The sequence below is a fragment of the Stylophora pistillata genome, chromosome 7, assembly GCF_964205215.1.
Source record: "Stylophora pistillata chromosome 7, jaStyPist1.2, whole genome shotgun sequence".
Taxonomy (NCBI): Eukaryota; Metazoa; Cnidaria; class Anthozoa; order Scleractinia; family Pocilloporidae; genus Stylophora; species Stylophora pistillata.
Window position 1 is genome coordinate 27,361,469 of NC_142525.1, and position 25,269 is coordinate 27,386,737.

A 25,269-nucleotide genomic window follows, 5' to 3' on the forward strand; every position below is an offset into this window, starting at 1 on the left:
CTGTTCCTCACAGGCTTCCCCTTACCCCGAGGTTTTAAGAATGCACTCATATTTCACGGAGAAAGTTGCGTAAATTAGCCCTGGCTTTGTTTCACAAGTGAAATAATTTTCACACAGGTGTAATCCTGGACTGGTGGCGCCAGATCTTGTCTTCTACAGTCAAACGTCCTCACTGGCACCCTACAGTTCTGTATTTGATGCAGCAGGACAAGAACTACTGTAAATTCGCTGCCATTATCGATGTGTTTGATTTGCTCGAGTAAGTTGTCGGAAAAGTGTTTTTGTTTCTTATTTTTGTTCCTTATTTTTGTTATTATTATTATTATTATTATTATTATTATTATTTGTAACAATCTATGCCCTTGACTCAACTGCACTGCATCTTGTTTATTGGCAGACTTGCTTTAAAGCACTTTCAGTACGTTGGAGAGGATAAAATAACTTCTCAAAGGTAAAGTGATAAGGTTTACTTTTAGAGTCGAGGAGGTTTGATGTGTAATTACAGCTCGATTGATTGATTGAATGACTGACTGACTGACTGACAGACTTATGGACAGGATGTCTGACTGACTGACTGACCGACAGACTGATTGACTGGCTGACTGATTGACAGAATTATGGACGGGATGTCTGACTGACTGATTGAGTGGTTGATTGACAGACTGACTGGCTGATTGACAGACTGACTGGCTGACTGACCGACAGACTTATGGACAGGATGTCTGACTGACTGACTGATAGACTGATTGACTGACTGACTAATTGATAGACGGACTGACGTACCAGCGTGATGTCGGATTGACTGACTGATTGACTAACTTTCAGACTGACGGACTGCGTGACTTAATATTTAACTGTCACCTCATACAGTACGTTGTGGTAGAGTCATGACTGTACGTAACTTCCACATACGTATCTATTCTCTTCACAACAGACTTCTTGATTTACGCCTTTTAACTAACTAAATTCCTAACTACAAACACTTTTCTGTGTAAAGACTCTTTGTTAGGACTAAAATAAATTAAGGGGAAACCTATTATGGCGAAAGTTCAAAGAGAGAGGAGCGCTGTCAACGACTTTTGTTTAAAATTTTAACCTTCTGGCCCCGGTTGTTCGAAGGATGGATAACGCTATACACTGGATAAATCTCTATCCGGTGGATAGAGCAGTACTTTTTGGTAACAATTATCCGCTGGATAGCGATTTATCCGTTGGATAGCGTTATCCGCTCTTTGAACAACCGAGCCCTGGTTAGTAATTTTAAATTTGAAGTATTCAGTTTAACATTGTTTGACAGTTATTGACCTTATATGAGAGTTTTGTGTGAGGACCATGAAGTTCCATAAATCTCTTTCATAAATCCTCGGCATAGAAAGGTTTAGTTCAAGCGGAGGAGGAACGACTTCGAGCCCAACCATTTCGGAAAAGATCGATAGTTTTGTCATCGCTTAACTTAAACTAACAATACCAGATCTAAATAAAGTCTAAAAAAAAAAAGGAAATTGCAGGCAAATCGATTCCAAAAAATTAGCGTTCTTATTTTTTGTCCTTAGCTATGCTCTGATGGTGACAGTTCTTTTATTGAACTAAATGCTAAATGATATACAATATTAACCTCGTTAATTTTATGCTTTAAACAGGGATTTTGAATATCTTAAAGCGATATGGCGTCCATTGCAGAAGTACGAACGTAAAAGCGTATTCACTTATTATAGCAAATAATGTAGATGGGGAAAGAACAGTGTTAATGTTTAACATGTATATGACCCTTTAAATAAGGCAGTTACCTGAACAGGTTGTCTGTTCAGCTGCTATTTTCAGTAATAACTTAATAGTAACTTGAGCTATATGTTCAAGCTTCTACTCTTGATGTACTGATCGCATGGAATAATCTTGAGAATGTGGTGAGAACGAAGGAATTTTTCCTACTAACTACTGTATATTTAACAAATGTTTCTCCTAACTCTCGATTCTGCAATTTCACAGACATCCTCAATCATGTAATCTCACTAAAAATATTCATTTACAAGGGGTATTCAATCCAACACTTGTCTCCTAATTCATTGCGTAGTTCGCTTACTTAAATCGGTTTAATTTTGAAAGGTTTCTTCACATTTGGAAATATCTTGATATAGTTGCTTTTGATGTTCTTTTGGAACTTGAAGGAAGTATTTGCGTTGTTGTTGTTCCTGATACATTTTATAGCTCGTAACTTAGTTTACTCTTGTCTCTGTTTGTGTTTTTAAGTTTAAGTTTGGTTTGTTTGTGTGTTTTTTTTTTAATTTGTCTGTCTGTCGACCAGTTTGCTGTTTGTTTCTCAGCTCTTCATCTCGTGCTTTAGCTTCTGTGGAATCCTTCTCCTCTCCGCCCCTCCCCGCTTTCCTTAACATTTACATATCCAGTAGTCATCATGCCATCAGTCCTACGTCTTCTTTTAATAATTCATTGTTAATTCGACCGTTTTAGCACGCACAGTGAAACCGCCAAACAGTTCTTTGAGCAGAGGTACCAGGGCGGAGTCTCCAACCAAGGAAAGACGCGTCACTCCCGAGGAGCGAGCAGCGGAGGTAAAAATTTCTAGAATTCGTACCAGACGTTTTACTAGCCTGTCAAAAGAAAAGGCAGTGGACTAAATGAAGTTTTAGTTTCAAGAAATACTAAATTGATTGAATTAATTTATTAAAACCAATTGGTTGTCCTACTGTGACGGGTCGATTTCTTTAGTCGTACCCGCTTGGCAAAGCCCCAGATAAACCACTTTTCAATCAATTCTCAAAAAGTGAGGTCTCTTTCAGCGAAGGATTCGTTGATTCACCGTCAGATCAACCAGTTAGTTGATAATACTATTACCTGGGATTTTTGACAATTCGAGGTTTCTCCTTTGTAATCTACGTTCAAAGGTATAAACCTCAATATTGAAACTCGTGTGCTCATGGAAGGAAATCTTGCAAATGAAGTTGGTCTTATCGTGTTAGACACCATTGAGCTGTTTTGTGGTCATTTTAAGGTAAGCGAGATTTGACGCTGTCATTAATAACAAGTAATTCCAGGCTCATCTTACGAACCATTTTCATAAATGATTGATCTGTGACTATCAAGTTTCACCTAGAGCAGTTTTCTCTAATCCATGATTCTTTTGGTTTTGCTAAACTTCGCTCTGTGATTGGTCCAGAATACTCCCGCAACTTTCTCAACCAATCAGATTCAAAACTGAAACCAGTCTTGATTTGGATCATTTCATTTTCCCTGCGTTTCCTGCAGTTTGTCAGTTTTACGTGGAGTTCTAATTGGCCAATGACGATGTCAAAATTCGCTCACATTGGCTGTAGGGATAATTTTTTTGATTTTAGCTTTTGGAACCTCGAGTGAAAACTGCTTGAATTTACAGCCGTAGAATTTTACATATTTTTGATAAGAGTACACAAAGTTACACCCGCCGTTCCGAATTATTGTCTATTTTATCAACCACATATTCAGTTATCTAAAGCTGTCATATTTCTTCTTACCAAAAACAAAAGGCAAATTTTTGTGATCAAAAATGATTAATCTTTTTTTATTATTACAATTGTCATTGTTTTTTTCTTTTTACCCGAAAGTTTCACTTAGAGCAAGAGGATGGGGACAATTTGCTGATGAAGAAGGTAAGCCGAATAGTTTTAATTTCCCCTTGTTTTGATTCTTTTCCCTTAAGAGGAGGAAAACGTTGATTTTGGTTTAGAGTAAACTGAGGAACATCATGAAAATATCCGCGTCCTGAATATTTCTTAAAAATTTGTTCTCATTTAGCCCCCCCTCCATCCCCCCTTCCCCACTTAATCCCCCTTCCCCCTCCATTCCCCCTTCCCCCTTCCCCCTTCACCCTCTCCCCCCTCCATCCCCCTTCCCCCTCCATCCCCCCTTCCCCCCTCCATCCCCGCTTCTCTCCTCTTCTCCCCTCCATCCCCCCTTCCCCCCTCCATTCCCCTTCCCCCTCCATCCCCCCTTCCCCCTCCATCCCCCTTCCCCCCTCCATCCCCTCTTTCCCCCTTCATCCCTACGTCTCCCTCCATTCCCCCGTATACGTTAATCCAATAGCCCATTTGCGAATTACCCTTGGCCTCATTTTCAAAACGAGTCCTCGTGCTGAACCATTATTGTGAAAATGAGTTTAATTTGCATATGAATGGAAACTTATTATCATATGAAAGGATTAGCACGAGGACTCGTTTTGAAAATGAGGCCAAGGGTTATTCGCAAATGGGCTATTGAAAACCAGATTTTGTTCCCGTCTCTGTCGTACCGAAGGAAGAGATAAACTGTTCATTTTATTGAATAACTAATTTTAAGTTTTTATCCCCAAAACATCCAAATATTCGATGTTTCCCGCCTCTGTCGTACCGCAGGAAGAGATAAACTTTTTTTTTTTTTATTTTTTTTTTATTAAATACAACTTATTTTAAAGTTTTACCCGTAAAACATTCAAATATGCCGTTTCCGGCTCAGTCCTTCATCACTGCAGTATTGTAATATCATAGAGTGTTAATGGAATGTGTTATTTGTTACTGGTATAAACAGGTAATATATTTCCGCTTTGTATGCTTATTCCAACAGGTTTTTGACGTGCTGCTGAGCTTTTTACAGATTCCTCAGTCAGAGTTCATGTTGAGACATGTGTTTGCAAGTCTTAGATCCTACATTAACAAGGTGAACAATGGACAGCTTAACTGAACACTTTATTATCCCTTTCCATCCTGCAACCTCGCAGAGGAAAACAGATGGAAAACACTACACTCCGTTTTCGTGTTAGTGTATGAATGTAAATAATTTCGCCTCTGGTTGTCAGTGAACACAGAATGCTATTACGGTGGTGCTTGGACTTTTTCAAGATATTTGGTGCTGATGGAACGGTTTCAGAATTTTAATCCAGCATCAGTTTGTCGCTGGATTAGAGCTCAGGAACTGTCTGCTCTGTTGAGTATTGTTAAAAGATGCGCTGAAACTAATGTACCACCAGGAACATTTCAAGGTTTTGAGTGAAGCTGAACAAAATGTGATCGGTTAGTCTCCCACCCCTCCTCTCCCTCCTTCCTCTCCCTCCTTCCTCTCCCTCCTTCCTCTCCCTCCTTCCTCTCCCTCCTTCCTCTCCCTCCTTCCTCTCCCTCCTTCCTCTCCCTCCTTCCTCTCCCTCCTTCCCCTACCTCCTCTCCCTCCCCTCTCTCCCGCCCTTTCCTTTCGCTCCAAGATCACCTCGCACTTCACGCTGTAGTTTTCATAACAGTATGGCAGTTCTCATAAGAGGAGTGGGCACCACTCTATCCTCTGCTACCAATTTTTGAAACGTTCTTTTTAACAAATGGTAAACACCACAGCGTACACTATTGAGTTATGGATGCACGCGGGAGGTTGCTAAGCACGAAAGAAGCGTAAGAGTCGCTCGAGGCGATAGCCGAGAGCGACTCTAGCTTCTTGAGTGCTTAGCAAACCTCCCAAGTGCATCCATAACTCAATAGTGTACGCTGTGGTGTTTACCATTTGTTTTATAACATAACATTGATACATCGTAGCTAAAGAGTTCCCTTTTATTTAACAAATCTTACGTGACCAGAAAATACAAGCGCGCGCGGAAAAATTGTCTTTGCATTTGCTCACGTCAGCAGCGTACACCCATGGGCAAATGGAGAACGCTGAATTGACCAATCAGAGCGCGCACTTTACTTTGGTTATGTTATAAAATGTTTTCTTGTTTTACTTCAGTTTCCAGCTGCTTTGTACAAGGGAAGTGCCAGCTATTGTGGGGATCTTTGTCGTGAGGTAAACATTCCAGTTTAAGCGGAACATTTTTCGTTCAATGAAAATTTTCACCTCTTGCAGCTTGCTTTCATCGTTATCTCTTGGTTTTGTCATATTTTCATTTGCTGTGAAAAAGCTCTGTATTATTTATGCGTATGTATCTATATTACTTTATCTTCCTTGGGTAGATTTTAAGCTGCTGCAACTCAAAAATGGAAAGTCTACGAAACCAGGTGCGTGAATTACTAAATAACGTCTTGTCACCTGTCAGTCAAAACTGAGCTAAAACGACCTTTGAAAATCTTTATATAGGGAAGATATAATCGATCTATTGTCAGGCAATAAAATTTGTTTTCAAATATTCAAAATCAGACCATACCAAGATCCGTCAGTGTCGGCTAACTCCTTCTTGTCGGGTACTTCCTGTCGACACGAAAATCTAGGTTCACTTCTCGGTCACCTCAGATTTTTCTCAGTTCTAGCTCGCTCAGTTTATTGAATAAACACCGGAAGAAGGATAAATTGCTTCTTCGATGAAGAGAACAAGGCGAAACGTGCATGTGACCTGTAAGAAAGATGCTTTGGTTGCCTTTCATCTTGGCTGGTAACATTGGTTAAGAAATCACTACTTTGGATTTGTAGAAGTGACTAAAATGTAAGAAACTGTGTCATTATTGCGTCATAACGTGAATTGTGCATTTGCACATCGACTTATGGCCGTTTTTTCATGGACAATACTACCATTTGCAAGTGTACGTGTTATGCACAAGAGGATTTGGCTTGTGGTGTTATCGGAAATAGACGGATTTGGGAAGACTTTTATTCTTGCACGGGCCATTCTCCATTACCCATGGATAGACTAATGAGTAGCCACTTGCCGACGGAACTGCTTTCCATCGTTGGAGAACAGATTCGCATTTTTTTTACGCCCCTGATTTGCACAGTGTATTGTTTTCGTACTGTTATTTTGAAGACCCGTTCTTATTGTCTAACTGAGAGTGATGCCTTTTGCATTTGCAGGCCTGTTCGTTTCTCTACCTGTTGATGAGAAGTAATTTTGAATTCAGTGGAGGACAAGCCTGCGATCGAGTCCATTGGCAGGTATAACTAAATCACCTAGTTTAACCAAGACATCGAAGAGTTTTATAACCACATTTATACGAAAGGGAAAGGAAAATCAGAAGTAAACCTTTTCTGTTTTCATTTCCGCCTTTTGTGCAATAAGGCGTTAATATTTGTACCGTTGTGAGTTATTTAGTTGGACCAGTTTAGGGTACGAAGAGGAAGAAAGCGAAATCAGACGTGAAATCCGCTGCTCGCGTTTCCACTAAGATTAGTGTTTACTCGCATGATCGCTACTTTGGCTGCGTTGACAGAATGTACCCGTTTTTAACTCAATTTTGCCCCTCTTAGAGTCAGTAAAAACACGCGCTTTCGGCGCAATTCCGCAGAAGCATTTTTCCCACTCAATGAAGCGTTGAAGGGTAATCCTGTAATCAAAGTTTATAATGTCTTTTACGTGGGGCATGGTTACCCATATTGCCCGAGCCAGAGGGAATGAGAAAAAGAAAACACGCTGCTACCTTTTCGCTCTCAACCATGGATGTTATTAGATCAGAATCTACCCATATTTGACAATCAAAGGGGATTTTTTTCATGGTACTAATCTATATATTTGTACTATTCCGTGCACCATTTGTGGCACAACTGTTAAACTTATATAGTATTTTCATTCCGCGAAAATGTGATGTACCCACAAATTAGAAATATAATTTTAATGTTCTATTTTTTAGTTTTGAATTTGTTATGACGCTTTTTTTTTACTGGAAAGCTTTGCTGATCAATTCAACAAAGATGGCAAATAGTCTTAAATGTCAATGCCTTTTTTTAATTTGAAATTTCGTCTAACCATCCTTTGTGCCGCGAAAAAATGAAAAATGCAAATAGATGAATTGAGCAATGAATGTAAAGCTTGCCTTTAAAATGAAATGTTGTACTTCATTTGTAAAGGAAGTTCCGACTTACGGTTCTCTCTTTTTTTCTTTTCCCTCAAGCTTGACTTGTATTTTTCTCAGCGCTTCCTCAAGTATCTCATGGAAACCAACTTTTTAGCACCTTCCGCCAGAGTTGGTTTTTCATAAAACAAAAATTATTTATATCACTGGCCCCTTGCGGTTATAATTTCGTTGAAAATTAACATTTCTTTTTATCGCCAATAGCAGGTGATTACCGCGTGGTTATTTTTCTGTCATTTTCTGTCATATTTTCACAATTTCCTCGTTCAAAGGATTTAAATTTGTTTTGCATTTTTTAATCGCTGCGTGCATGTGGTCTTGTACAAGGATAAATAAGAGTACAATCCCTTTCTTTACATTTGTAGCTTTTGCTGGTAATTTCGTGGGAAGAATTTGGCGCGACCAATTTCTAAATTTTAATACTTCATTTTCAAAGTCGTTCAGTTTTAAATCACATAAATGGCAGTTTTCAAATAAACTAAAATTATATCCGCGGTTTATGGTTTGAAGAGATCTTTGGAACTGCAGATTAACAGAGCTTGGTTGTTTGTAGCCGAAACTGTTGAAATAAGGCAATCAAAACCAGCACGAATGTCTAGAGAACAATGATTTACGATTTTTATGATTTACCATGTGAACTCACTTAGGTATAACCGAGCTATCGTCCAAGATCATAAGTCGCGGTCGTGTCGAACATGGACGACATTAAACTAAGATTAATACTTGCACAATCATTTTATAATAGTTGGACAAGTGTTTTGTTTTTTTTTTTTTTTTTTTTTTTTCTGTTATCCGTAAACCAAAGCTACATTTACTTTCCTGATTGCAGCGTATCAATACAGTTTTTTATTTTAATTTTTTTCGCTAGGTAATCGTAGCGGTCTCCAAGTTGATGGCGAATGGGCTAAACCGTTCAGCTGTAAACAACTCTCTTCTGGCGCTAAAGAAGTATGCTGAAGAGGACAAAGGAATGAAGGTACCTTTTTCTTAATTTTTTTTAAGTCTTGGTGGTCTAAAAACGTAAATGAATGATAAATCAATCATTCAAACAATCAACGAGAATGCCTCGTGCCAGCTTTCAGCCAGACAGTAAGTCTTTTATAGCCTTATCTGACACCGTCGAGACGACGAAATGCTGTCCTCGGCTCGGCTTGTTTTGTTTGCTTCGTTTTTCCCTTGCTTTTTATAGACTTCGAGATCGTCTCGGTCCAAAAGACCGCAATAAAGGGTCAATATCATCCAATTGTGTAGACCTTGTCTAAGGAATTGTTTGAAACGGTTGCCAAGTTTGTCTCAGATTTGAGGGAACCTCTCCTGGGTACAAATGTTACTATTGAGAATTTCTGTGGCGGGCTATCCTCTAGCAAGTTTTCTTACAGTAAATTTAGCGATCGTCCGCGGTTTTTTTTTTTTTTTCAATTTACCGGCTCTCGCACTCTAAGCTTATTGGATTACTCGTAGTACTATTATATGTCGTAGATGAGTTCTTTCTTTGTTTTACCTGCTTTTCATTCCTCTATCAGCACACGGCTTTTCCTGCAGAGGTAAAAGACCTAACAAAGAAGATTCACACCGTTCTGCAGGCGACGGCGCAAATGAAGGTAGGTGTAGTTCTGGCTGAAAAGTTTCAGTTACAGTTTTTCAGCGAGTAGTTTTGGTGTTGGTTACCTAGTCTCCTTAAAGGACTGGGTACAAGGTTAGCCTTAATGGTGACTTTTGTCAAGAGTGTTGTGACCCTTATTCGATAAGAAAATCGTTCGCACACTAAGTAATATAGTTAGAGGCGATTGTGGTGATTTCTCTTAACGACCGTAGTATCATTACATTCACACATAGATTTGGTGCCGAAGAAGGATTGTAAAAATGATACCCGTAGTGTAGGGAACTTGTTTACTGTTGAAACTTCGGTTCAAAAAATTGCCCTTGAGAACAATCTCAATTGGGCTCCGGTTACGCAAGTTATCCGGGATTGCTTTAGTTTTGCTTAACTTTGAGCTGTGATGGGTCCACAAAACTTGCGTTATTTTTTCAGCTGTGAGGCAAGGATCTTTTGTCATTTGTGTCATTCATACATGACGGAGTGTGCGTGAAAGAACGCCATGTCTTACCAAGAGCGAATTTGGTTCTCTTTGCATATGAAGTAATTCTTGACCGACGAACGTTTGCAATATGTATTTAGATTTAGAAAGGCAAACCTTTCGCCGTTTTATCGTAGCCCTCAGGGCTTATCACTTTTTTTTCCCAACGAGAATGCCATTCTGGTCATTTTAAGTCCTGTCACATCTCATTTTTACGAAGAAGTTCCATCATGGAGAAACAAAACCTCTTAAATGCCTGTAAGACGTTTTGTGTGATAATGTCGTATTTCCAGTTAATTTTGTTGTCTCTCGTCCTTTGGAACGGGTTGGAGAAAGCAAATCACATAACTTCATTCAGTTTTAAGTTTTAATTCACTGATAGCTAGGGGCGCGGAAAAGGGGAGTTCGGAGCGCTTACCTAATTCGTTTATTTTCGACCGTCTAACATACTTTTTGATCCTCTATAATTTTAGCACAAATTGTTCATTTTAATGCGTGTCTGATCACTAATTCAGACCATTAGCAAGTTTCAGCGGATTCACGGTATAATTAAACATAATATGGTGTTTATCAGTCAGACGATCACGAGCAACGACACTGATTTATACGGAGAAATCAGTTGGCGACACATCACATCACATCAGGAAATTAAAGATCGCTTTCGATTTCTGTAGACACACTGAAACTTTGTAGGTGACAGAACAATGTTTACAGATATAGGAAATTCGTTTAATCGTTAAATTCTCTTTAAGAAGGGCGTATAGTAATTGCAAGGACCAAGTCTCGCCATCGTGAACTGTGCTGACAGTTTTGATTTTTAAACGTGCTGTTGAGAACAAGAATCGTGATTCCGTCGAACTTTTCAAATCCTAGTCACTGTCTGTAACAATTTGAAGCGCTACTATGAAACAAAACATGGCTTTACGAGTATCATCCGGAGAGGAAGTAAAACACGAGTCTTGCTCGAAAAATAGAAAGTTTTGCGTAAAGAAAAGAGAAAGTGTACATGCCATTGAGGAGTTCGCCGCACGGCAGTTGGTTTTCCTCCCTATTTTGAGCTCTCCCACACCTCTGACCGCGGGGACAATTAACCGAAAATTCTTTTTGGTACGTTTTGTGTTCTTTTTAGTGTCGTTTTAATGGATGTCAATTTTCTATTGGTGTATCTGAGAGCGATCTTGTTTAACCTTCTCTGAACAAGTTTAGATTTAAGGAGAAACAAGGTACAATACTGAAAACAGCTCGGTTTTTTCTAGAATCTGTGTGCTTTTATTTCTTAATTTTGTCGGCGCTTCTCAGTATTTCGCCTGCCTGGAGCCATAGAACACCTTGTTGATGATATTTGTGTGATTGCTCGTCTGCTGTCAACCCAGCATTTACTTATCCGTGGAAAACATTGGAGTTGGGTCGAATAGCCTTACTGGTGGCTTTCTGCTGATCACCGTTGTAGATCTTTGTTATATTTTCCCGATATTTGGTTATAACTGCAGTGTGTTTTGCAGGAACACGATGACATCCCAGAAGTCCTTGTTGACCTTCAATACAGTTTGGCGAAGTCTTACTCAAGCACGCCAGAGTTGCGCGAGACCTGGTTAGAGCACATGGCAGGCGTGCATGAGAATCAAAAAAATTACTCAGAGGTTTGTTTTGCGTGCGTGACGCAACGTGAACTATGCTAATGTTTTGTGTGATCTGATGGATAATCGCGTGCGCTTGATATCGTCGTGAATATACTCAGAAACCGGATAAAAGGGGAATGTTTATCAGGTCATAAGCGGCTTCTTTGATGTCTTCTTGGCTTGGAGGCTTGAAACCCCGTTGGTTTCAATCGACTTAACTGTTTCAAAAAAAAACTTTTTCTTAACATTAAAACCCAAACACAACATACTCAAGGCGTCGTAGCTGTGAAACGATCCGTGATCGATTTAAATCACATTGTAATAGTTCTTTGTAAAAAACGATACGACGTAACAGTTACACGATATGATTTGTTTTTAGACTGCCCACTGTTACATTCACGCTGCTGCACTGGTCGCTGAATATTTAAAAAGACAAGGTAAGCTGTAAGACCGTAAATTACAAATAAGCAATCTATCAATCATAAAAATGATATGACTTTCCGTTGCCTCTCGGCTAGCGGCTTTTGAATAAAGATTCCCAAGTAAATCACACTGAAACGTGATGAGATTCAGATTAGGTTTCAAATTTCTTGCGAGCTAAAGCAGACACTTTCTGACTACCATTTATCATTGTCTTTGAATTTTTTTTTCTCCTTTCCTCGGAGAAAATCAAGGTGGATCTATGGTAGTGAAAAGTTGTCCGGAGAAAGAAAAGGAAATTTGTGGCGGTGGAAAAAACAAGCCGCGACAGAGTTTAAACTCGAAGGAATAATTTACAGATATAACAACTTTACTTAATTCTATATCCAATTCTCTTTTCGTGTATATCTCAGGTGTTTATCACGAAGGTTGTAAAGCGTTTGCCAACGTGTCGCCGAATGTTGTAGCGGACGAAAGTGTAATGAAAACTGATGAAGGAATGACAATGGAACAGAAGTACACAAAGGTAGAAGTTTTTTATCGTTATCCAGGTAGTTTTGAGATATTACCGAGGTAGAGTCAAATCTTGTTATTGACGAAGGTGAATTAATTTTCCCCACCGTAGTAATGGGCCACTCAGTTTTGACCCACCCGACCCATCAGTTGTTGAGGCGACCAAGGGTTTAGTCGTTGAAACATAGGCTCGGTTTCTGCCACACTTTCGATTGCGGTCTCATTTCCCGAAAAGCGTTGTATTCGAAGGCCGCCTACGTTAATTCAGCCACTTAAAACGAAAATCGTCAAGGAAAATCTGTTTCTTGTGAATTTTCCTCTTTGTCGTAAATCATTAAAAATCACGAGGAAACGATTTAGAAATCAAGATTAGCAAATATCCAAGCAGATGAAAACTAAATGAAAAGCTAAAGTCCAACTTCATCCCCTTTACAACTATAATTTCAGCCTCCCGGTTAGCTCAATGGATATAGCGCTGGACTGTTGTGCGGGAGGTCGAGGGTTCGAGCCCCGGCCGGACCAACACTCAAGGTCTTAAAATAATTGAGAAGAATTTGCTACCTTTCTATAACATCAAGAAATGGTTAGATATTCTAGTCTTCTCGGATAGGGACGAATAAATGTGGGTCCCGTCTCCTGCAGGGTTTGGGTAGGAGACGTTAATTTCCCACACTCGAGATTACTGTGTGATGGATGTCCTCCCCGGGGGTGGGATGGGTGGGAAGGTGAGATCGATAGACTGAAGCGGCTGCCAGAGACGCCTGATATGCTGACGTCTGTTCTCAACCTTACACTGCACCCGTAATTCAGTCTCTGGGCTGCAAGTGGTCAGATATGAACTATATTCATATTCTTAATGAATGGCTTCAGTGTGGTCTTCTTTTTTCTCGTTATGGAGTGAGAGCTTTAAATATTAATGTGTAGAGTACCCACCTCTCTGGCTAATGGAACAGTCAAGATCATATTTTCCCTTTTGGCGAGTTCTTTCTTCTTCGAACTGTGTTTGTTTTCGAGGAGTTTACTCTAACTTTCACTGCTGTTTTTCATTAGCGACACTTAGTGGATCTGTTGGAGCAATGTGCGAAGTTTCTTGAACGCGCCGAAAGATATGAAGTCATGGGTGAGGTGTTCAAATTGGCGATACCAATCTACGAGCAGGAAAGAGACTTCTTGGTAAGTGACTCAAGGGAGCCTTTGACTGCTTCTGTTCAAGCACAAGCTTAAAGGAAGAATAACCGACCGCTTTATCTTAGTACTAAGATTTAATTAACCACAAGCATGCGTCTGAAGGAAAGTAAGGGCCAAAGTTTTTGGGAATAACTTTCAGAAATGTATACAAGGAAAAAGGTCTTTGAAAACTGCTCATACGAAACTAAAGCTACTATGAACGAAGGACTCTAATTATTTACTTTTTTCCCCAAACCTTAGCGGCTCTCTAATGCGTACGACAGCTTAGCTAAAGCGTACAAGAAAGTTGTGGATGTAATGGGATCCGGCAGAAGGCTTCTTGGCAAGTACTTCAGAGTTGCTTTCTTCGGACAGGTAACTGATAAAACTAACAACTATTTTACATAAATAATTTGGATATATCAACAAAGTTGAAATGGTAAATTGGCAACCGTAACGATTACAAAAGCTGACGTTTCGAGCGTTAGCCCTTCGTCGCAGCGAATAGAGGAATTGTGGGTTGTGTGTGCTTTTAAAGGCAGAAATTGGAGCTACGTTATTGGTGGGAACACGGCAACGAGAAAAACAAGAATAAATTAGTGGAATGAAAAGCGTTCGTTGATCCCTGTGGGATTTAGACCGCCGGTTTGAGAGATGAGCTTTTGTTCAAGATTTTTACGGCTTTCCGTGCTACCTAAGTGTAAGGAAAGACCGCAGATCGCCATATGTTGCTTAGAATGATTAGGTAAATTAAAAGGCCTAGCGACTGGTTTCGATGTGCTCTTGTCATTCCTTTCCACGTCTCGAAAGCTCCATTTTCTGCCTTTAAAAGCACACACAACCCACAATTCCTCTATTCGCTCCGACGAAGGGCTAACGCTCGAAACGTCAGCTTTTGTAATCGTTACGGTGGCCAATTTACCATTTCAACTTTGTTGATATATCCAAATTATTTCGTTACCCCCACCGACGCAGCCCCAAACAGTTTCTTTCGAAACTATCAGCCTTTATTCATTTGTATTTTACATAAATATATCCTTCTATTTGTACGGAGAAAAATAGGTTATTGCAGGGCATGAGGTACTAGTAACTAGTAGCTTTTCGAGAACTGATGCATGCTGAAAGTGAAATGTGTGCTCGATACGGTGAGAGGTCGGCTCTAAGCCATTCGATCTGCGCTTTCCACCCGCACATTATTCTCCAGTTGTAGAAGGAAAGAACTGTTGTCAGTACAACGCTCTGTTGAGAAATTGTACGACGCTGGAAACCGACAAAGTCTGAACTGTCTTGAGTCGCGTGTTTCCCTCTGTTTTTCAGATGTTCGGTGACGACGATGGAAAGGAATTCATCTACAAAGAACCAAAAATCACAGGATTAGCGGAGATTTCTCAACGACTGGAAGCTATGTACTCTAGAAAACACAAAGAGAGTGTCAAACTTATCATGGAGTCCGCAAAGGTAACTCAGTCCTGCAAATAATTATTATCAAATTATTTAGCGCCATTCCTGATTCGCAGGTGGTTGACCGCACTACGCTCGGCAATACCACTTATTCAATATCCCACACATTCTATAAGCCGTTATCTCAATTTCATCACACTGCACTCCTTTTTTTTTGTTGTTGCTTTTATTAATGTTCAGTATAAACGCTAATTTCACGTTTATCTCCAGAAGTGGTTTTTTCAATATCAAAAATTAACTTTTGAATATGATTTTGCCTCCTAGGTGCATCCTGAAACATTAGATTCAAAACTGGGCTACATCCAGGTATTTTTTTTTTGTGTATAAATAGTTGGCTTTGGATAAAATAGGCTGCACCGCTTCCAGCCAGTCGATTAGCCCAACTTTTGTGTCTTTAGAGATGGCAAAGTTAAGAGGAACCTATGTTCTTGTTGTTGTCTGTTTTTTTTTTTCTCCTTTCAATTTCAGGCCTAATGTTGCTCGGAAAGGTCTAAGTTGAAATTAATGTTAGTTAGATTCCAAGTCGGAATGCATAAATTTGTTTTCGTTTTGTGAAAACATTTCACCGGAGTTAATGATGTATTAATTGATGTAAAAAAAAAAAAAAACATTCTTAGTGTGTAAATGGCTTCATTGGGCACATTTTATCCTAGCCCACTTGCAAAATGTTTCTTGAAAGTTTTGACTGTCGAAAGCCGCTTCGCTGTGGAAATGACGGTGAAAATGCATCAAGAAATGATCTCGCTAGAAGTTAAATAAAGAAATTTCTTCAAGGTTTATCGATAATGTTTGTGTGGCCCTTGTAATTATCCCCGCAGATTACCTATGTACAGCCCTATTTTGATGACGAGGAACTTGAACTAAGGCCGACCATATTTGAACGAAACAATAACATCCGACGGTTTATATACGAGACACCGTTTACGGTAAGCGGTAAAGCTCATGGAAACCTGACAGAGCAGTGCAAGAGAAAGACCATCTTAACTAGTAAGTTTGCGGCTTAATTTCTGTCTCATCGTAAGAAACATAAAACTTTTACGTCATTTTTCAAGTGGGGCCGGGCATCATTTTAGATCATTTTAGATCAGCTTCCAGTTGGCCTGTTCGCTCAGTTGGTAGAGGCGTGAGTAGTCCAGTGGTCAGTGCGCTTTACTCTGGGTCAGATGGCCTGGGTTCAAGTCCTGGGGCACGACGTTGTGTCCTTAAGCAAGACGCTTCACTCACATTGCTTCGTCTTCTCGAATAAGACGTAAAGCCGTAGGTCCCGTCTCCTGCAGGGTTAGGGGTAGGAGACGTAAGATTTTCCATGCAGGAGATTACTGTGTATTGGATGTCCTCCCCGGGGTGGGATGGGTGGGAAGGTGAGATCGCTACATGGACTGAAGCGGCTGCCACAGGCGTCTGATAAAAATGCTGACGTCCGATCTCAACCTTACGATACTGTTAAGCGCGACTGAATATATCCACATAGAAGTCTGCGCTGTATAAAATGTAAAAATGTAAATGTACTACACCGCTATCGCTGAGGTCATGGGTTCAAATCTCGTACAGGCTAAAAATTTTTTAGGCCTTATTTTCATTACTACTTAATTAGTGTTAGTTACTACGAAGATGGCTTTCATATTCATTATTTTAAATCATTGTTCTAAACGTTGTGGTAAGTCCTCCTCGCTTCAACGATTTTATAGGTGGACGTGAAGGGTTAGTTCAAATGTACTTATCTATGTTTCAGCGTCCAATACTTTCCCTTATGTGAAGAAGCGAATCCTTGTTGTTCAAGAGGAACAGTATGAACTGACTCCAGTTGAGGTAAGGTAGTCTTCTATCGCAAATAAACTGCATTTATTGTTATTGTGCAAGTAATCTGAGTCTGGAGATCGATCTTTAGGTTGAATTAGTTTTCCTTTACCTGTGTTTCCCCAATTTTTTGTTTGTTTGTCTCTTGTTTGTCTCTTGTTTTTTGTTGTTGTTGTTGTTGTTGTCGTTGTCGGAGTTTTTTGTGTGTTTGTATTCATAGATTTGAGTGAAGCCTGTTTTCAAATCCCTGACGTCGGTACTGATGAGAGAAAAACTATCTTCTGTATTCCTTTAATGTCAGGTGGCGTTTGATGAGATGCAAAACAAAGTTAAAGAACTTAATAACGTGATTGTGCAGAATCCTCCGGATATGAAGAAACTCCAGCTCGTCTTGCAAGGCAGTATTAGTGTTCAGGTATGAAATTATTTAACAATTATTCGCCGAAGGCGAGGTGAATATCGTCGAATAATCCCGAGACGAAGTCGAGGGGAATATTCGACAATATTCACCGAACCTAAGGCGAATAATTGTTTTAGTATAATTTCAGAGCTGAACAACAGAGAAATTTCTAAAATCATAACATTTTAGTAACATCTATTAACATCTTATTTTAACATTTTATATAAACCGCGTGGAGCGGTTTATATCGCGTCATATAAGGAACCGCTCGACCAATCAGATTGCTGGAAACTCTTTGCTTAGCTCTGAAATTATACTAATAAGCAATATACAGCGACTTATCTTTCAGGTGACACAGGACACCAAGCCTTAGGTTGCGTTTTCTTTGTACTTTGGCGGAGTCGTTAAGAGTCTCGTTATTGAAAATGTATTGATTTCAGTGCTTGTTTACAGGTGAATGCAGGTCCCCTGGCATACGCTCATGCATTTCTTGACAAGTCGGTGTTGGCTTCGCATCCTCATAAACACATTGAGATGCTTCAGCAGGTTTACAGGGAGTTTATCGGTTGTTGTGGAAAAGCTTTGGAACAGAATGATCTGTTGATCAAGGAAGATCAACGAATGTATCAAGAAGACATGAAAGAAAAGTACGCTCAACTAAGGACGCAGTTGGCCAAGTATATCGGAGATGAGGTGTGTAAGCTGGCAAACTACTTTTCAATTTCAATTTAGTGTCGAAATTAATTTGTGTTAGCACTGGGTTTGCTTTACTTCGCTTTGCTGTTGCTTAGAAGTTCACCCCAGATATAAAACTTTTTTTCATTTGAGTTTTTCCCACCCTTCAGGAAGATTCCTGGTTTTTTACGTTGAGTTCTGATTGACTCCTGAAATTTTCCTTTCGCCTGATTGACGGTTGTGGTTTTAATTTTACGACACTTAGTTGAATGCCTTCTTAACACTGAGAAGGTGAGGGATCGTGTATTTAATATTGGGTTGAGAAGGTCCACAGTATTAATTTTAATTGTAACTTATTTAAAACAAATAGCACAATTCTGAAATCTCTCGTAATCTGTGGTTTTTATTACTGTTTGTTCTCCAACGCCGTCATCATTCCACAGCCAAGCCGAGTGGGTTGGTCGGTCATTTGGAGGTGGGGGGGGGGGGGGGACAGCCTTGGTCGTCTTGAGGTTTTCAGTCCTTCAGCCCGCTAGTAAGTCTGTGAGCCAGTTTTTTCGAACAGTTAGAAAGTGTTCACCTGTTAGACAGTCAAGGTCAAATCCTATTAGTTCTTTTCTTGAAGCAGTCAACCTTATAGAAAATTAGTCAGCAATCCGGACAGTCTCCCAGTCAGTCAAAGTCAAAGTTCTCTTATTAAGATAATGAACCAGTCAACCTTCCTGAAAGTCAGTTAGTCGGTCAGCCAAACAGTCTTCTAGAAGGTAGGTTAGCCAGCCAGTCGGAGAGGCAGCCAGCAAGGGAATGTGCTAGCCTGTTGCTTTGTTGATCGACAGGGAAACAGTTATCAGAAGTCCTTTTATTGCTTATGTTAGGTGATCATAACAGTAACCTCGTCCAACAGCTTGTCATCACTTGGATGAGAGTTAAGCCATTGAGTCTGAGAAGCAATTCTTGTCACGTGAAAACGTTGGCTTGGTCAACTTAACAGCAGAGAACTATGAGGATGCGTTTCCAGTTTGCAGAAGAAACCACATAAGTATCACGCTCCTCGCAAATGCTTGTTGTCGTTCATTTAACCCTTTTTTTGTAGGTATAAATTATTTATGTTCCACCTTAAGATTCCACAAAAGAGGGATTAAGTGAAACGTGATTTGAAAAGCACTATAAATTGATTGTTAGTCAATAGAGCTGTTGTAAGAAATTCTATGAAAAAACAAAGTAGGAAAATTTTTGTTATAATTTTGTCTTTAGAACTAAAGGTTTAAATAGTGTTGGTGGAAAAGAAATATCACAGTCAATCACCAACCACTTGATTGGAGGCTGTAGTCTTCCTAGTAAGGTACCGTTATAAAACGTCACGAGTAAACACAAAACTAGGAATTATTTGCCATAAAAATGTTTTTGGTATCATTACCAATGCCATTGACATGTTCATCTTTTGCGCACCGTTACAGTTAGCGACATAGACCGATTCTTTTGGACCCTATTGTTGAGCTCGTTCGTGTCGAGTGAGTTGTACAGCCGGCAAGTGCCATGACGTTAACCAGAGTTTAAGAACAAAGCACATGTTTGAACATCTATGTTCAAAACAGAATTTAGTATACTTGATCAAACAACTTTTACCGTCTTTAAATCCAGAGTGAAAATAGTTAAAAATATTTTATGAATTAGCAGATCCAATCACTGATAAAATGTTAGTAGTTGGAATTATTTTTAAGGTCATTTCATATTTTTTTCTTACCCACAATAGGCCTGTTATCTCTTAGTTTTGCTTTGTGTTTGTGTCTGTAGGCGTGTTGTTGTTGTTGTTGTTTGTTTATTTGTTATTTTTTGTTTCTTTGTTTGTCTTCTCACGGTTGGGGGGGGACGAATATGGCGAGGTTAGAAATGGAGGGGTGGAGGGGAAAGTCGAAAAGGGAGCGAATGAATTTTCTTCTCAAACAAGAACACCTATAATATTATGCATAATGACTTACTTTAAAAATATGAACTTGAATTTTGCTTAAGAGTTTCATGTAATAAGAGATAGAAACATTTAGTTTTTTATAAGAATTCGATCGATAGAACTTGGGAATGAAATAAGTTTATAAAATCGATGAAAGTTCATTGTGGATAGCAAGAATGTACTTTTGAATTTTTTCAAAATTTCTTCAGTTTTCACTTGTTTATTGTATCTGGTCTTCAATGCAACTGAGTCATTCCTGTCCAATTTTTAGAGTCGTTTTATAAACATTTGCCCTCTAACTTACAATCTCGACTGAAACAGACTCTTGTTACAAGTAGCCTCTTACAGATAGGAAATATCACTGTAAATTTCTCCGAGAAGAAAAGTTGTACAACATTAAAATATTACGTCGATGTCTGGGCAATTATGTCTTTCTTTTGGTGTGATCTGACTGAGCTTCCCAAGAAATCGTGAGCAAATTCTCTGGGCGCTATTGGAAATGCTTCATTAGGAAAGTGTTTGTTGTAAGAGAATATCTCTTGTTTGTCGTGGTATGCACGACTTATGGTAATCAGTTTCGAGTTATTCATGCCGCTATAAGTTTATTAATGGCGATCGATGGCAAAGAATGGGGACAGTTTAGGGAGTAATTTAGCGAGTCCAATCCATTCGTTCCTACGAAATCACTAAAACTTTCCGGAATCGAACGGAACCCCTGCAATAGGACGCAATCGTATAGAAACGGACAAAACCTTGTGGAATCGCTAGAATCGACCTTGATCAGACGGAACTTTCCAGTGGTGCACGGAATGGTTGGAAATCGTGCGGTAACGACGTTCGTCTGCAAGAGAAATATCATATTGACATAACACGAGAACAAGTAGCCCAAGTGTAAAGTTAACAGCTACCACTTCTATATTTCTAAAGACAGGTTCCGACTACGCCTAAAAACAGCTAACCTGTTCTCACGAAGAGGAAGAGGAAAAAGGTGTTAATCTGCCAGAGGTATGAAGGGTTTTTTTTTTTTTTGGAGTGAAAACCTTGTCTATGTTCCACCCAAGATGGTTTCGAACAAAAACAGACTTACCTGCTTACTTTGTATGTTTGTCCTGAATGGTTTCAATTTCCTCTCAGGCCTATTTAAACAATAGAGTGTTTCTGTCGAGGAACTATCGGCTGATAGTTGCCCCGCGGAAATTTGATGTTCTTAAAACAAATATTTGCCCGAGAAGCGAAGCTTCGAGGGCAAATAGGCTGATACTGTCTCTCCACGGATGAACACTATCGCGTCACGTGATCGATTTAAACCAATAAGAACCGGAGAAAACTTAGTGGTGAACTATAATTTGTAATAGTGTGTATTGTAAATATTCCTCCTCATAAAGGATTTTAATTAAAAACTTAGTGGTACAGCTCAAAATGAAGACATTGATTTTTAATATGGTTTCAATTGATTTACTGCCAACTTCCGTTTCAACCTTATGTCAACTGCACTTCATTTCCATTTCTCAGTTCGCTAACAAATCATTTCTCTTAAGCATTTGAATTCAATAGACCAGCTCTTCAATGTTTTAATGTTACAACGTAATTGGTTGATGGAATCGAATTCTGATGAGCTACTGATTTAATTCTGATGTCGTTCGTTCCTTCGGCGTGGGTCTTGTTTGAACCCCCTTTATCTAAACTGAAGGCAGTATTCCTGGGCATTTTTAACCCTATATGCTGAACTGGACGGAGAACAACCCTGCAGACTTCTGCAGCAGACTTTGGGTGTTCTACCACAATATTACTTACCGATCGTTCTCTTTTTAACTCAGAAAGTAAGCGTAGAATGTTTGTCAGCTCAGACAAAAGCTTTCCGTTTTGGCTTCAGCTGCATTGAAGAGACAGAGTGACTATAGTGCTTGAAATTACAACAGTTACCTTGGTAATGGCTCTATCATCATTTGGTAATCTCATGGTCTGTTATGCCGGAGGCAGAAACCTTTCAATAACTTCGATTTTGAGTTAGGCGACTTTTGTTGAAGTGCGCCTGTTGTAGGTATTTCTTTGCATGAAGGATTTTAATCAATAAACCCAGTGGTGTAGCTCAAAACAAAATTAATTTTTTATAACGTATCCCTTGATTTACTTCCATGTTCCATTCCGGGTTGATTAAAACTGTGCTTTAATACCATTTCCTCTTGATAAATAATTCATTAATTACGCTTTTGAATTCAATGAAGCAGCTCGCAAATCTTCGTACCCTAATACGATTGGTTGATAGTAATGAATTATGATGGGCTGTTTTCATTCCGAGTTCAGTTCTTTAGTCGGCGTGCAAAATGTTTATCCTATATGACCTTCCTTTGTCTGAGTTTCCCGAGTTGTGCTCCTGAGGTCTGTTTTTCCCTTTACGCTAAATTCAACTGAGCACATTAGCCCCACCGACGAATTAAGTCTTCCCAACGACTAAAGACAACTAGGTTCTCTGCCACAATAGTAACGACAGATAACTGGTAGCAAAAGGAATGTCTCTCAGTGAAAACGAAACCCTTCCGATTTGGCACGAATTACAAGAAAGAAACACAGCGACTGTGGTGTTTGAAATTGCCACATTTGCTATGGCAATGTTTCTCTATTTGGGAACCTCATGGTCTGCTGTGCTCTACGAAGAAACTCAAGACTTCTGCGCCCAAGCAACTATTACATGATTTCTTTAGCCTTGACCGATATTTTGCAAGCTCTCTTCACAATGCCACTGTCAGTTGTCTTGTTGGCTACTGGAAAATGGCCTTTGGGAACGTTGCTGAGTCATTTTGCAACAATTTCTAAGATATCATTAATAAACATCTCAGTATTCACCATGGCATTGATGGCTATGAACAGGTACTACAAAATAGTAAAGCCAGCGAAATATCAAACTCTCTTTACAAAGAAGTTCATCATCTCAACAGCTTTAGCGGTGTGGGCTATATTCATTTTTCATACTGTTCTTTGTATTTTTGCATATGGTTATCCCTTCTATGTGAACCCAGCTTTCGCAGTTCCTATGATGGGGTTGCCAGAAACGCCAAATTTACGACCACTTGGAGTAATTTTCTCGTAATTAGCGTATCCTGTTATCGTTTTCTGTTACTGGAAAGTACACAGGGCCGTAAAGATGCACAATTCAAATCTTTCGTGGTAGAGTACAAATGTAGAGGATGTTCGAGTCAGCAAAATTCTGTTTGTTACTGTCGTCGGCTTTCTCGGCCTTTGGTTGCCAGCTCATACTATAGTTGTTTCCTATCGTATAACGCAACCACGCCAGCTTGCACTTTTCTCGACTCTTCTCGTTTTCTCATCCAGTTTCATAAATCCTTTCATATATGGTTTTATGAATCGCACATTCAGGTTTGAATTCAAAAAGAGCTTCATCCTAAGGAAGAAGCAATCAATAGACAGAGTTCTGTCAGAGAGAGGCAGGTCCAGTTTAAAATACACTTTCACAGTTCATTTGAAATAATTATTAATTTGCATCATCCAAAAACTCAGGCCTCGTCGTGGCAATAATTAACGCTTGATTTTAAATAGTTTCAAAATTCTTTCAGCGTACGTACTGCCAAAACGCGTTATTCAATTGTTTCTTTTTTTAGGAGAAATTTGAAGTGTTTCTGTGATGGTGTTAACGGTCTTCACTATCAGCTTTACGAAAAGTCTGAATCAAATGAGGTATACACAGCTGACAGAGGGTCATAAAGTAGAGGGGGGTGGGTCACTAGTTTTTAACACGTTAAAAAGGGTGGCTCAGGGGAAAAAATGCACTGCATTAGGGGTGGGTCGTGTTAAATTATTCACATATCACCACAAACGTTAGTAGAATCTGTTTTTTAATAATACATCTAATTTTCCACCTTAATCCAACTTTATATCTCATTAACATCACTATCATCATCCTCTTCACCACTACCATCACCCTCAGAAGCATTATCATCCTCCTCATCCTTCTCATTATCATCATCACTATCATCATCATCTTTACCACTACCATCACCCTCAGAAGCATTATCATCCTCCTCATCCTTCTCATTATCATCATCACTATCATCATCACTATCATCATCCTCTTCACCAATACCATCACTCTCAGAAGCATTATCATCCTCATCCTTCTCATTATCATCATCACTATCATCATCATCTTTACCACTACCATCACCCTCAGAAGCATTATCATCCTCCTCATCCTTCTCATTATCATCATCACTATCATCATCATCTCTACCACTACCATCACCCTCAGAAGCATTATCATCCTCCTCATCCTTCTCATTATCATCATCACTATCATCATCACTATCATCATCCTCTTCACCAATACCATCACCCTCAGAAGCATTATCATCCTCATCCTTCTCATTATCATCATCACTATCATCATCATCTTTACCACTACCATCCCCCTCAGAAGCATTATCATCCTCATCCTTCTCATTATCATCATCACTATCATCATCATCTTTACCACTACCATCACCCTCAGAAGCATTATCATCCTCCTCATCCTTCTCATTATCATCATCACTATCATCAGCATCTTTACCACTACCATCACCCTCAGAAGCATTATCATCCTCCTCATCCTTCTCATTATCATCATCACTATCATCATCATCTTTACCACTACCATCACCCTCAGAAGCGTTATCATCCTCCTCGTCCTTCTCATTATCATCATCACTATCATCATCATCTTTAGCACTACCATCACCCTCAGAAGCGTTATCATCCTCCTCATCCTTCTCATTATCATCATCACTATCATCATCACTATCATCATCCTCTTCACCAATACCATCACCCTCAGAAGCATTATCCTCCTCCTCCTTCTCATTATCATCACTATCATCCTCTTCACCAATACCATCACCCTCAGAAGCATTATCTTCCTCCTCCTCCTTCTCATTATCGTCATCATCATCAACATCACTATCATCAATAGCACGCAATACAACTTGTGACACATTTGCTTTGATTGTTTCAATAGTATCCACTGAAAATTGACCTTTACTTATTAATAGTTTTAGCCATGCAGCGACCATCTCTCTTTTTTACGCTGTTAAGGCCTATCACACTACAATGATTAGAGGTTATCACATCACCATAAGATGACGAGTGATTGATTGCGGAGAACACTCTCTCACAATGTTCCCCATGTAGCTATCCACATTACTGATTTTAGTTGAGGGGTGGGTCACTAGGTTTTTCTGTGCCACTCGAGGGGTGGGCCGCTCCAATTTTGTCAAATAACTCGGGGGGGGGGCACTGAAAACCAGTACTTTAAAAAAAAATTTCATAGCCCACTCCCCCCTTTAATTTATGACCGGTCCCTAAGTAACAGATCTTTACAAATAAGGATGTAGATGTATATACTGTAGTTGTAATT

At 39.4% G+C, this 25,269-nt stretch overlaps 1 protein-coding gene, 2 long non-coding RNA genes and 1 pseudogene across 8 annotated transcripts in view; 2 read left to right on the plus strand and 2 right to left on the minus strand.

Annotated features, from left to right (window-relative positions):
* Positions 1 to 20,275, plus strand: part of LOC111336171 (dedicator of cytokinesis protein 11) — a 57,410-nt gene extending 37,135 nt beyond the window's left edge. For 4 of the 5 annotated variants that reach the window (XM_088726800.1, XM_088726803.1, XM_088726802.1 and 1 more), the window contains 24 exons: positions 118 to 259; positions 398 to 451; positions 1,641 to 1,682; positions 2,467 to 2,567; positions 2,901 to 3,007; positions 3,597 to 3,641; positions 4,591 to 4,683; positions 5,734 to 5,790; positions 5,958 to 6,002; positions 6,790 to 6,870; positions 8,653 to 8,760; positions 9,308 to 9,385; positions 11,365 to 11,502; positions 11,861 to 11,918; positions 12,315 to 12,427; positions 13,465 to 13,587; positions 13,843 to 13,956; positions 14,899 to 15,039; positions 15,307 to 15,348; positions 15,861 to 16,029; positions 16,775 to 16,851; positions 17,141 to 17,254; positions 17,693 to 17,932; positions 18,790 to 20,275. In XM_088726800.1, the coding sequence (XP_088582926.1) occupies positions 118 to 259; positions 398 to 451; positions 1,641 to 1,682; positions 2,467 to 2,567; positions 2,901 to 3,007; positions 3,597 to 3,641; positions 4,591 to 4,683; positions 5,734 to 5,790; positions 5,958 to 6,002; positions 6,790 to 6,870; positions 8,653 to 8,760; positions 9,308 to 9,385; positions 11,365 to 11,502; positions 11,861 to 11,918; positions 12,315 to 12,427; positions 13,465 to 13,587; positions 13,843 to 13,956; positions 14,899 to 15,039; positions 15,307 to 15,348; positions 15,861 to 16,029; positions 16,775 to 16,851; positions 17,141 to 17,254; positions 17,693 to 17,932; positions 18,790 to 18,837 (2,330 nt within the window). In that variant the 3' untranslated portion in view covers positions 18,838 to 20,275. The remainder of the gene's footprint in view (positions 1 to 117; positions 260 to 397; positions 452 to 1,640; positions 1,683 to 2,466; positions 2,568 to 2,900; positions 3,008 to 3,596; positions 3,642 to 4,590; positions 4,684 to 5,733; positions 5,791 to 5,957; positions 6,003 to 6,789; positions 6,871 to 8,652; positions 8,761 to 9,307; positions 9,386 to 11,364; positions 11,503 to 11,860; positions 11,919 to 12,314; positions 12,428 to 13,464; positions 13,588 to 13,842; positions 13,957 to 14,898; positions 15,040 to 15,306; positions 15,349 to 15,860; positions 16,030 to 16,774; positions 16,852 to 17,140; positions 17,255 to 17,692; positions 17,933 to 18,789) is intronic. The other variant, XM_088726801.1, reaches the window with a different exon arrangement.
* Positions 2,060 to 7,928, minus strand: LOC148727321 (uncharacterized). 2 transcript variants are annotated; one of them, XR_015989306.1, is made up of 3 exons: positions 7,795 to 7,927; positions 6,149 to 6,334; positions 2,060 to 2,606 (listed from the first exon to the last, which is right to left on the minus strand). It is a non-coding gene; the product is annotated as an uncharacterized LOC148727321 (long non-coding RNA). The 2 variants fall into 2 exon arrangements; XR_015989305.1 differs by lacking the exon at positions 6,149 to 6,334 and having other exon boundaries at positions 7,795 to 7,928.
* Positions 19,726 to 20,918, minus strand: LOC148727322 (uncharacterized). The gene is made up of 2 exons (XR_015989307.1): positions 20,822 to 20,918; positions 19,726 to 20,703 (listed from the first exon to the last, which is right to left on the minus strand). It is a non-coding gene; the product is annotated as an uncharacterized LOC148727322 (long non-coding RNA).
* Positions 20,919 to 22,372: 1,454 nt separating this feature from the next.
* On the plus strand, positions 22,373 to 23,743 carry LOC148727323 (neuropeptide FF receptor 2-like; annotated as a pseudogene).
* The last annotated feature ends 1,526 nt before the right edge of the window (positions 23,744 to 25,269 follow it).